This window comes from Colletes gigas, unplaced genomic scaffold (genome assembly GCF_013123115.1).
Source record: "Colletes gigas isolate AHSC1104 unplaced genomic scaffold, ASM1312311v1 Colletes_gigas_Sc00015, whole genome shotgun sequence".
Lineage (NCBI taxonomy): Eukaryota > Metazoa > Arthropoda > Insecta > Hymenoptera > Colletidae > Colletes > Colletes gigas.
In genome coordinates, this window is record NW_025106644.1 from 4,786,544 (window position 1) to 4,799,903 (window position 13,360).

At 41.4% G+C, this 13,360-nt stretch overlaps 1 protein-coding gene across 13 annotated transcripts in view; it reads right to left on the reverse strand.

Annotated features, from left to right (window-relative positions):
- LOC122399918 (actin-binding LIM protein 2) overlaps positions 1-13,028 on the reverse strand; it is a 28,627-nt gene extending 15,599 nt beyond the window's left edge. For 10 of the 13 annotated variants that reach the window (XR_006259306.1, XM_043400991.1, XM_043400998.1 and 7 more), the window contains exon 1: positions 8,112-8,542. Coding sequence is in view for 12 of the 13 variants with exons in the window: in XM_043400991.1 (XP_043256926.1) it covers positions 8,112-8,202 (91 nt within the window). In the remaining variant the exon portion in view is untranslated. Of the gene's footprint in view, positions 1-8,111; positions 8,543-12,855 lie in introns of those variants that run through there. The other 3 variants (XM_043400994.1, XM_043400987.1, XM_043400992.1) reach the window with 2 other exon arrangements.
- Positions 13,029-13,360: the final 332 nt, after the last annotated feature.

A 13,360-nucleotide genomic window follows, 5' to 3' on the forward strand; every position in this document is an offset into this window, starting at 1 on the left:
ATGGCGCGTTACACGCGTAATCCGGTCGTCGTGGAACTTGTGAAGCTCGAGGAGAACCTGCTTAGCGTACCGGTCGTAGAAAAAACGCGAGAAGTAAAAAAAGGCCGCCGGACACTTGTCAGAATGCAGTTACGCGGCAGGCGAACCGCGTGTCGAATCTGGGTGAAGGTCTTTTCTTCGTTCGACACCGCAGGTGTAGCCGCGAGTCGGTGAATTTTCGTGACGCGGCGTCGTCGTTGCGCGTACGAAAAAATACCTGGGACAATTTATCGCCGGCTGTCAGCGGCTTCGAGATAATCGCCGTTAAAAAAAGCGACGCGGCGCTCCCGACAATTTTGCCGGACGATCAAATCGTTGTCGCGATTCACCGTGATTAAATTGTTCGCTACGCGACGCGGCTGCTGCGTTTTTTTATCGTCCTTTCCAGTCGTTCGCTTTCCATCGTAGCTAATGGACCTATCGGTCAGTCCCCGGGCCCCGCTTTTCAATTATCTTCGTACGCGCAAAAAACTCGATCCGGTTTTTGCTTTAATTGGAGGCTCGCTGGCCGCTGGCGGCTCCTTACCGATGATCGCGCGAATCGCGTTTCTATTCGACGATGATTTCCGTCCCCTGGCCAACCGCCAAACTTAACCCTTTTAGTACCGAGCGAAAAACATTTTTTTTTGCTGTCGAAAAATTTCACACCTTCTCGAATTTTTTTCTCAAAACTGGGTAGGATTTCGAGGGTATGTCTATTGACAAAAAGTGATTGCAATTGATGCCTCTAGCAAAAAATAATTTTTTCAAAATGATTCAAAATTTTTTAATTTCGGAAAAATTTCTGTACCTTCTCGAATTTTTTTCTAAAAACTGGGTAGGATTTTCGGGGTGTATCTACTGACAAAAAGTGATTGCAATTGATGCCTCTAGCTAAAAATAATTTTTTCAAAATGATTCAAAATTTTTTAATTTCGGAAAAATTTCTGTACCTTCTCGAATTTTTTTCTAAAAACTGGGTAGGATTTTGGGGGTGTGTCTAGTGACAAAAAATGATTGTAATTGATGCCTCTAGCTAAGAATAATTTTTTCAAAATGATTCGAAATTTTTTAATCTTTAAAAATTTCTCCACCTACTCGAATTTTTTTTCTCGAAAATGGGTAGAATTTCGCGGGTATGTCTATTCACAAGAAATGATTGCAATTGACCCCTGCAACTGAAAATAATTTTTTTAGGACGATCTGAAATTTTTTAAATTCGTCGAAAAATTTCACACCTTGTCGAATTTTTTTCTCGATTGTGGGTAGGATTTCGGGGTCATGTCTATTGACCAAAAATGAGTATAATTGACACCCCTAGATAAAAACAATTTTTTTAGAACGATTTGAAAAATTTTAATTTCGTCGAAAAATTTCGCACCTTTTCGAATTTTTTTCTCGAAAGTGGGTAGGATTTCGGGGTCATGTCTATTGACCAAAAATGAGTATAATTGACACCCCTAGATAGGAATAATTTTTTTAGAAGGATTTGAAAAATATTAATTTAGTCGAAAAATTTCACACCTTTTCGAATTTTTTTCTCGGAAATGGGTAGAATTTCGGGGGTATGTGTAATGATAAAAAATGATTGTAATTGACCCCTGTAACTAAATATAATTTTTTTAGTGTGATTTTAAATATTTTAATTTCATCGAAAAAGTTCAGTACATACTTGAATTTTTTTCTCGAATTTGGGTAGGATTTCGGAGGTATGTCTATTCACCATAAATGATTGTAATTGACCCTTGCGATCGAAGATAATTTTTCCAGAACGGTTTGAAATTTTTTAATTTAATCGTTAATAATTTTTTAACGAGGCCTCGGTCAAGAAACTGATATTCTTCATTTTCGTCTTATTTTGGCCTCTAGAATCTCCTATTAAAATTTTTCCCAGAATACATACGTTTCCGCCACAAAGTAGTATCGAGTTGCTGGTTCGCCAAAATAATTTTTTAAATGCTTTGTGCAATAAAATTAGACCCTTTGTAATGTTTTGCAAATTTTTTTTTGAGACAGAGCTTTCTCCTAATGCGAATAATAAGGCACCGTCGCGTACGCAACGATATATCGTCGTTCGGTACTAAAAGGGTTAATATTTCCGATTCCAAGATCGATCGAAAGAGACGTCTCTGTATATTAATCGTGAATGTATGGTTTAACATAAGCCATGAACGACGCGACACGTGGCGATCGATTCGAAATGGCGCGAGATCGTAAATCGCGCGACGACGCGATTGGACGAGCTTTTACCACGTGTAATTTTAACAACTGCTGGCAGAATTTACTCGCGTTCGGTTATGTAAACGTAGCTACAGTTGACGTTCTTGTCGTTCGTTGACTCTACGGGCTGTACGTCCGACATGTATCGTAAAACTTTAAAGCTACGCGATCTACGGCACGTTGTATAATCTTGGTGCGCGAAATCTCGATCCGCAATTTCTTTTTAACAGAATTCCTGTGGAGTATAGAGAGGGAATAAAGTCTCGAATGCATCCGATATAATTTATCTGCGCTCGATTCAAGAGCAAACGGCGCACAGAATGCTCGAATGATTCAGTCCTGTGCCAGAAGGGCACCAGATGATAAACGTGTCTGTTTCGTTAAGTTATCTTTTGCTTTGAACGTAAACTCTGCCCCCCCCCCCCTTCCTCGGCTGTCAGTGGCGTCTCTGAATTACCGTGCTCTGTCTGCCACTTACAATGTGTGGATCGTACAGGCTCGAGCATCGGAGACGTTGCTTTCTAGGAAAGACCAAAGATCCAGCTGGTTATCTTTAATGGAGTCGACGGGATCGTCCGTTAGGCGAACGACTTTATTTCCGTCGCGTACGCGAAACTGTTTCGCGGCTGTGGAAAATACGATTAGCATAATCCCACTTTCGCGTCTGCCCGTGATTAATTAGGTTCCTTTCTGGCCCCGACGATACACGGTTATTCGAGTCGATGTCATCATCGGGACCAAAATACAGAATGACTAAAAAATAAACGACGATCCGATCGTAGCTACGAAACCGAGGTCGGTCTAGGTGTAACCAATATTCTTATTTCGTCGTACCGTTCTCCCGAGAAGAAAGTTCAGCATGATCGGTTACGCAACTCCGGCACGTTTCGATCTCGAGAAGAAGAAAATCCGCGGATCTGTACGGTTCGTTCGTTTTTAACGGAAACATAAATCAAGCTTTCTCGTCTCATCTTGTTAGCCTCATTTAAACGCCATAATAACTCCGTACTCAATTGGCGAATCGCGAAGGAGTGCACAAGACTTCTCAGATTGAGAAACATGGATCACGTTTGGATTCTCGAAGAGGTTTTCCGAGATACTTTTGTAAGAAAATCCTTATCGAACGATATCTAACGCGACTAGGCAAACAACGACGATCCCCGGTCCAAAAGTTCGAAAAAGTTCCAAAAGATTTCGTGGAAGAAAACGATCGAGCGTGATCTACGAACGAATTCATCCGCCACAAATTCTTCGTTATTCGTGACGGACGGTTGTTTACAAAAATTTCGTGGCTCTCGCCTTACGTTCGCGTCGCGGGTATTTTAAAAATACACGGTGACATCATTCGAGAGAGCTGTTCGTACAATTTGACGTCATCGCGCGTTGTCGCGCGAAGTTAAAAGCGATCCGCGCACGACGTACCCGATCTCTGTTCTCACGACAATTTTAATTGCTTATAGGATATCGATAGCCAGCAATTTTCGATCGAATACCAGTTTCGAGACAGGAATGGATGGAGCAGAAACTCGTTGGCAACTCGGCTAGAAAATTTAACGAGGTGAGTTCTGTTTAAATCGAGTACTCTGTCGTACAGAGACACACCCTCGTCTGCGCGTCGCTCCTACTTCGATTCACGGCGGTTTTCGATCGACTGGCTGCATTGTAAATGGCTCGTCGATATCGTACAATCAGTTTCAGATGGAAAATAACATTTTTCATACTTTATTTTTCCAGGTACACGCGCCGTGGACCATGCTGTGTAATTCCTGTTTGCGAGCATCGATCAATTTCCAACATCCTTCGTATTATTCGACGACATGCTTTGTCTTCGCCTCGTTTTATGTATTTTTTTGTTTACAATTCCTTGGAAAGCGCGAGTACTGGTCCGCAACCTTCGAAACCGTATTTCAAAGCGAGACTAACTGCTTTTTACAGGCTGTTCTTTTCAAAGAAAACCATTTGTGTAAAATATCAACCCCGTACCCTTACCGAGAGGGTAGTTACAGGGGCGTAACGCAATTTTCAGTTTAAGCTGTATATCTTTTGTTGTATGGTATCAAAGATTTTGAAAAAAATTGGGGATATTTTGCTCCACGGCGTGCGTGTTTGTGAATTTTCTCCGAATTTTTCACCGGAAAATGAATTTTTAAAAAATTCGCAAAGTATAAAAATATTTTTTTTTAATAGAAATTATTAAATGACCACGTTTATATTTTTACAGTGTTAGTGTCTTGTTATGATTATTGATCTATAATATTTTCAGATTTTTAGAAATGGGGGAACGATGTTGGAAAAATCAAAAACCGACATTTGCTTGTATTTTTACCTTCATTTTTGTTGTGCCCATGTTCGTATTGTTACAATTTTAATAGCTTGTTACTGTTATAAATATATAATTTTTTGAGATTTTTTGTGGAGTTGTATCACATATAAAATAATTATAAATAATTATAATTATAAATATTCGGGTAATTGATATTTTTACTTCATCGAATGATCGTTATATGCATGATCAAAATAGTTTTACATGTATCAAATAATATAAAACTTAAAACCTTAGGAATGTCGAAAAAGACATGAATGAATGACGTTAATGAATACTTAATCTTTTATGAGTCATATTCTGAGAAATTCTAATGAGAAATTCTAATAAAACAATAGCTGCAATTCTCTTAATTCATACATGTAAAACTATTATATCCCCAATTTTTTTCAAAATCTTTGATACAATACAACAAAAGTTTAACTACCCTCTCAGTAAGGGTACGGGGTTGATATTTGACACAAATGGTATTCTTTGAATGGTTTATTAACTGATATGTACACTGATCAGTTTGGCTCAATTTTGACCATCTTATCCGGCTATACCCTTTCTATCGGTCTTGAAACGACCCGTTAAACGCTGAAGAGCCCATCGTGGTACCATGAACCGTTTTGCAATCGCGGATGTGCTATTTCTACACGCGTTAGCGTAGCAATGTCGCTGGAATTCCTGTGCTCCGAATTCGCTGAGCGTTAATCGCGTTGGAAACCGGTAAGAGCTGTCGTGGGAGGTGCTCAGCATTTCTAATGAGAGATGATAAGGCGGGAGGGACGTCGACAGCTGGACAATCTGACAGTAACGCACACCTACGGGGTTATCCACTTAGCTCTGCAATTTTAATTCGCTCGCGACCACAAAACCTCCCAAGATTCGTTCGATGAAAAGCCAACGGCTCGTAACACCGTTAGAAAAAAAAAGAAAGTTACATAATTGCGTATCGCTCACGCGCTGTGTTGCCCCACATCCATTGTACCCCGGGCGCAAAGTACTTTAACATGATTCATAAGCCGCTCTAAATGGGATGTCGCGAAACGGTGTTTCCAGGTTACCTAAAATCCTCTCTGAAGTTCTTTTTTTTTTTACTAATTCCACGGGCTAACGTACGAAACGCTTTGCTTCGTTTCTTTCGAGACTCTGGAGAATCGGTCGCGAAAGTAATAGAAACACCGTCGAGTCGAGAAGTTGTGTATATTTTGGAGTTTTTTTAAAGCTTCTCGTAACGACGATCCATCATCGAATAGCTTTGTTCTACATACGTTCTCCGCCGCCTCGGTATGTTAATATGATTCGTAAGTGGTCTAAATAGGATGTCGCAAAGTGGGGTCAAACGCAACGACCCCTAAGTGGTCGGCTCTTTCTCTCGATGCACTCTGGGTCACAGAATCGATCGACGATCGAAAGCGTTTAATGGCTGTATTTTAATGTCTGTTGATTATTACGTATTTGGTAAGGATCGCTAACACGATTATCACCGATACGAGAATCGGTCGATAAACAACGTAACCGAATTACAACGTGCAAATGAATTTACCTAACAGTCGAGGCAGAAAGAACCGGAGCCTGCCGGGATCTCGAGTATTTTTCAATCGTCGTCCAAATAAAATTCGACCTTATCAGCTGTATTCTTTTAATAGCACGTTCCTCCGTTATCGCCATTTTTGCACACTGTATCGGAGTGTATCGAGAGTGCGTGTCGTAAGAAGGTATCGCGGGCTGATAAGAACCGTGTGCAGTACCACCTTCTTCATCGTTATTCGATTTCGAGTTTTCGTCGCGATAGCGGCTGGATCGATCTCGCGTAATTAACCCCTTAAGGGGCCTTTCTACCTTGTGGGATTAAAAAAATCGATATATTTTTTTTTTGCATTTTCCTTTAGTACGTTGTCTCGAAAATATATCTACCAAATATTAAATTGAAATTTGAAAAACTAACGAGGTTATAACCTGCTGAAATGTACCGCGCGCAGGCATAACAACTGGACGCGGCGAAACTTTAAAGCTGTTTTTCTCGAAACTACATTTTTCGGCACTGCGTGCGCGATAACTAAAAAACTATTCAAGATATCAATATCAAATTTATACAGTATCTTCAGAACTGGTCTCCCTGTAGCATGAACTAGGATAATCGCGATATATGCAATACTTTTTCTTTTATTAATAAAAAAGCAACCAAATATATGAAAATATTCAGTATTTTTTCGTAAAATAGCTGCCAATTTGCCATTTTTTGTTTTTTTTGAAAAGATCCTAGTTCGTGCTATAACCACACTCATCTATATTAAGAATATCGTTGGTTTTAGGATTTCGAATAACTTGCTCGCAAGATATCACGTACGCAGTCGGGTGCCGTTCGTAAAAACTGTTGTTTGATGATCAACAAAAACAGCGTAATCGATAGATATTATGCGTTGCAAGAATTCGTAAGTATAGCTAAATATATAATAAATGTATCTAGAAAATCCGGAATTAATCGCTCTTTAATAACCCGCAAAAAAAAATCACAAAGAAACACGTATTTTTCATGCCTACAAGGTAGAATGGCCCCTTAACGTTCATGCCCGACTCCGACTGCTTTGAAAAACAATAGTTGTTTAATCCAACGGTTTAAGGGATGATAATATTTATTTTTCACAAATTCAATAAAGAAAACTGATCGTTGTTGGTTAACCCGAAAAATATGAGCGTTAAGGGGTCAATTTTAAAATGATAGCTCGGTTGCGTACGCAACAGGATGTAATGGGACGTTTGGCATGCAATTAGCAGCATTACGCGTTACAACTATTTAATAATGTATCGGGCATCGTGGCCCACGGGAAACGAACGGAAGAATTGAATTACAAAGTGGCTGGCGAACAACGTGTACTTAGCTTCCATCGTTGCGTGGCCGATCAGCGGAACGATATTGCGAAAAATCTGTAACGTTTATTGTTTTTCTTTTTTTACGGGAACTAAACGCGGCAAGTTTTATTCGTAGAAGCGGTGACGAATATTCGAGGAGTAAAACGGTGTTCGCGTCTTATAAATAGCGAAATTCCCCCGGCTGCTTTTCACCGACGATCGTCCTGCTTAAGGATGCATCGATCGTGTCTAGACGGTCACGTTCGTTTCACCGGTCTCGTCACGAACGGGGGAAAATCGTGACAATAAAAAAAGAAAACGGACACAGATGCAAACGGACAACGAACTTTATCGTTTCTTTCCTAAATAAAATCGCCTCGACGTCATTGGAAACGCTCCAATGTGTTTTTGCGTTGCTAGAACGAAACAATTTCGCTGGTTGTTATACTCCAATGACGAATTACGTCATGCGATAATCGAGGAGCGCTACGTGGATTTTCACGTATCGATACCCTTGGCTGCTATCGCGAGCGTTAACAATCGAGCTCCACAAAGAACAGTCCCCCAGGTCGAAAGAAGGGAAAACAAGATCTCTGTATCGGTTATAGAGAGCTGGAGGAACCAAAATCGGACTATTGTTAATTTTTTAGAATCTGATTATCATATTGGTGGAAGATCGCCTTGGAATCCGGGAATATCGAACACTTCTTACCCTTCTTGAGCTGTTTCTGCTTGAGTTCCTGATCCCTCTTGACCCCGTTACTTTCACTCGCTATAAAATTCTCGCTCGTCTTCGACTTCATTGTCCCTGCTGGTCGGTGACTATTGTGTAACGATCCAGCGCCGCGAGGCAGACTACACCTTTGCTTTTTTCTACTCTCTAGACGCAGATAAGATAATAAATATCTTGATTCGACGGTGCGTTAATTCCTTTGACTCTCGATGGATCGCGATGGGCGTCGAAATGTTGAAAATCGCGCGGAAATAATCGATTCAGCGGGAAAGTTGTACGATCGACTTGGTTCGATGTTCGCGATTTTCTGGAACGTTTCACACACACACGGTATCATCGGCACGGCCGCCGATCGCAGACTGACTGTGCGTCGACTAATGGAGGTCGGAGGCGCGCGGAGATTCGTGCGTCGAGTTTCGATTGTCAAGTCGCACGACTCGACTGACGTTTACTTTTCACGGCCGTCGGTATAGTGATTGCGTGCAGAGGCTAGCGATGGAATCGATCCGATGCTTGCTTATCATATTTGAGCAATTCGACGATCAACAGTTGCGCGAAACTTACCTGGGCGTAAGTGATTCCAGTTCGTGATCGCGGCCGTTGGATTTCCAAATCGTTGGCTCGTTAAGATCGAAGGAATTCCAAAGTATTTCGGAAAGCGTGACTTTCACGAGAGCAAAATCACCTTTTCCGTAAGTGCGTGCCGTAGAAGGGCAGAAATATTCTTTCCTTAATGGAGGCGCGTTTCCCAATGGTAGGACCCAATGCCGGTTTTATCTCGAAATTAATTACGAGGTCGTGTTATTATGTTACGAGATCTATGTGCACCGAGAAGGAAACTCTACACCTGTCGGGCCTTATTTTCTTTCAGATAGCGCTGATATGCGTTACAGGCGAGCGTATAGATGCCGTCGAGAAATACCTTGGAATCAAAGACATTATTTACGCAACGGTATACGAAAAGTACGGTTTCGCGTGCTGCACCGTGCTCGAGACGAAATTCTATCCGCGGCACTTCGACTTTTTGCATAATCGATGCTTGTCTAGAATCGATCGAACGATCACAGACCTCGAGTATGTATAGCGGTGGTACTCGCGACCACGATGCACCCTCATATACTTGTTGAACGCCTACGCGTTCATACGTACGTACATGTGCGTTCACAGAGTGTTTTAGAAACGCTCTGTAGCTTTCAGAAAATTTCAACTTGGATACAGTTTGAGGGTCTCGCGATTCTTCTTTCAACGTCTCGAATTCAATGATTCCACAAGACGTAAATCCGTTTAACTCTTAACCCTTTTAGTACCGAACGACGATATATCGGTGAGTATGCGATGGTGCCTTATTCTTCGCATTAGGAGAAAGCTCTGTTTCAAAAAAAATTTGTAAAACATTATAAAGGGTCTAATTTCATTTTCGAGAAAAAATTTCTTACCGAAAATCTAATTTTTCTTCCAGACCTAACCCAGACCTGACCCAAACCTAATCCAGACCTAACCCAGACCTAACCCAGACCTGACCCAAACCTAATCCAGACCTAACCCAGACCTGACCCAAACCTAATCCAGACCTGACCCAAACCTAATCCAGACCTAACCCAGACCTAACCCAAACATAATCCAGACCTAACCCAGACCTGACCCAAACCTAATCCAGACCTAACCCAGACCTAACCCAAACATAATCCAGACCTAACTCAGACCTGACCCAAACCTAATCCAGACCTAACCCAGACCTAACCCAGACCTGACCCAAACCTAATCCAGACCTAACCCAGACCTAATCCAGACCTAATCCAGACCTAACCCAGTACAAGGTGCCTAAATTTTTCGACGAAATTAAAATTTTTCAAATCGTTCTAAAAAAATTATTTTTATCTCGGGGTGTCAATTATACTCATTTTTGGGCAATAGACATGACCCCGAAATCCTACCCACTTTCGAGAACAAAATTCGAGAAGGTGTGAAATTTTTCGACGAAATTAAAAAATTTCAAATCGTCCTAAAAAAATTATTTCCAGTTGCAGGGGTCAATTGCAATCATTTCTTGTGAATAGACCTACCAGCGAAATTCTACCCATTTTCGAGAAAAAAATTCGAGTAGTTGGGGAAATTTTTAAAAATTAAAAAATTTTGAATCATTTTGAAAAAATTATTCTTAGCTAGAGGCATCAATTACAATCATTTTTTGTCAGTAGACATACCCCGAAAATCCTACCCAGTTTTTAGAAAAAAATTCGAGAACGTATGGAAATTTTTCGAAATTAAAAAATTTTGAATCGTTTTGAAGAAATTATTTTTAGCTAGGGGCACCAATTACAATCATTTTTGGTGAATACACGTACCCCTGAATTCCTACCCACTTTCTAGAAAAAAATTCGAGAAGGTGTGAGATTTTTCAACGGGGAAAAAAAATATTCAAATTGTTCCGGAAAAATTATTTTCCAATAAATGTTTAATTACGTTATTTATACGATTTGCAATAAATATTGAAACGCAATTGCCATTACTTTATTCTTTCTTTATTTCGTAATATGCTGGTTTTTGAATTTTTTAAATATCATTCTTAGTTTGGTTTTCACGAGCTTTTTCTACTAAAAGGGTTAAGGTGCCCGATGACCGCAATCCTTTCTGTGCTCTCATTTTGTCGCTTTCAGTTTGTCCCACCTCCGATAAGTGGCTGCGTTTATTAGTTCCAAGACGCTTATAACGAAGACTACGAAAGCGGAAAACCTCGAGCGACTTTCTTTTTTTATTTACCGGCAGTAGGTCTTGTAGGTCGACCAGCAAATTTGATGCGAGCTAATTAGGCACACGTGAGGTTGCCACTTTCGTTAGAGATCGTTAGAAATATTCTATCGCGCTTCCTACACCTTCTGGACGGATTTTCTTAATAACGGAACTTTGAAAAAGGAAACATTGTTCCATAATTTCGATCGTCTTGATAGTTAAGTCTTCTCGTTAGCGAGCGTGACAAAAGCGCATGGCCAACAGCAGTTCCGGTGCATTTCACCGCACGAGATTTTCCCTTCCGGCTAGCAGCGCAGCGTGAATCGAATACGGGGGGGGGGTATCGATCTGCAGCGTTTGCAGTTTCACTGAAAGCCGTTAACGGCACTTTGAGGGTTGAGACCCTTGTGCCAAATGTATGTCAATATACAAGGGACGCAACAACAAAAAGAATCAATACCATTCGTCGATCGTTGCATTATTTAGAACGCGGTTTCAACGCACCCCCTGTACGTTGCGTAATAATTCAGAATACTATAGTTCCGCGAAGCGCCTACGGCGCATCGACGAGTCGGTTCGTTGCGAATAAAGTTTTAACTCGTTTAATACGGGTGCAACAACACGGTTACTGTTGTACAGAGTCGGTACGCGGCAAGTATGTCGTGAAATTCGAGTGTATAAATACCAACCGCAGTTTCCTGGCGATATAGATAACACGGCGATTACACTCGAACAAAGTCAATATTTAAAACCAATGGACGCATTATGGCGCCATGCTAATACTCGAGAGAATGCAGGACTTATGTATGTATTTGATATTAATCGTGTTTTTTTACAAAAAAGAAACCTGAACGTGTCCGTCACGCAGGACACGCCTGATATCGTGCGTTTAATTGTACGAGCGGAATAGAGTTGCACGTAATTTTACGGCACGAGAGAAAATGGTACGCGAATCGGTAGGATATAAACGTCGCAGGATGCATCGCTGCCTCGTTGCTCCTCTCGACGTGCATACGTATTGAATCTCACGCACACGACGTCGTGCAAGGTACCCGGTGGTTGCGTGGGTAGAACGCATAATTGCGCGAGCAAATTTACGAGCGTGGCGTCCTCACATACCCGTCCTGGAATCGCTAGTGCACGGAACGGAGAGACATTCAATTCCTGTCGATATTTCACACAATTAGAAAAGAGAATAGTTGTACAGATACGTCTAAGAAAAGTAAATTTGCATACTTCGATGTGCACGCACAGCCTAGGGGTCGGATCCGACAATCCTTACGAACCGCTGAAACTTGATAATAATTTCTTTCCTACAAATTCAACGTTCTCGTTACACACATACACAGAAGAGCAAGAGTTTTGACGTCTCTTAATGGTAAAAAGCAATCTTTCCGATTACGCAACAACCGACACGTTGAAAAGCCAGAAGTAAATACATACGCGATAAACCTGCATTATTTTATTTGCTCGCGTCGAATCGATAAAACATAGAATGAAAATGTACGAAGAAAAGAGGAATAAAAAAAAAAGAGGAGGATTTTCCTCGAGACTTGGTAAAGGTGGCAGCCCTAGCCGAAGATCGAATGCGACACAGCGCACCGCTCGAGAGGAATGCAGGTCACTCTTGAATAGCGCGAAAACAAAATGAACAGGAAAAACAGTCGGTGGAGGTATACACACGTCCGGCTTACCCTAGGAAACGTCAAACCGATGGATCCACCTATTTATAGAGCCCCCGGAGTGAGTTTCACGGATACGATCCACGCAGAAAACATTCGGTGTGCTCGTCACGAGGAAAAGCCCGTGAAAATTGGGCGGAAATCGCGATACGCATGGGCGTACCACAAGCGCGTAAGCTTTTCGACTGTTTGACGAGAAGGGACGGTAGACGGGCCAACGGGGCCGCGTACATTCACCATGAACGGCGAAGCCACGGAGAGAGAGAAAAGCTAGCCGGCATTCAGCCACTTGGTTTCCGCCTTTTACTCACCCATCTTTACGGCCGTGCACGAGCTACGTTGCTTTCTGATCACGGTTCGTCGCGGACGATCAATTACACGATCATATTACAACACTGATCACGAGTAAAAACAGCACATGCACGGGATTTCACTTAGGAAATCACGGGAAATGCTAAAGACGTTCTCACCACCGAACGCTCGACGTCCGACATTGTAGTGGCGAGCGAACTCGGCAATGGGCATGCGCGTCTCTCGTGACACTGCCGTACCTAGACCTCCGTTCCTACGAGTTATATACCTCTAAATAGAAAATGGATTCTTGAAATTTAATTCTATATCGATAAATCTAGTTCTATGAATAGTCGACACTCTTAAAATGTTTTATCTCTATATTAATGTTTGAAAATTTTGATATTTACTGCAAGAGTTTTCTATAACGAAAGAGAACCCCATAGAAGAACATGCTACGTTAGTGGAGTAGCCAAACTTCCTTCCTTACCATCCGTGTCGTGTCCAACGTTATCGGTTCACGTC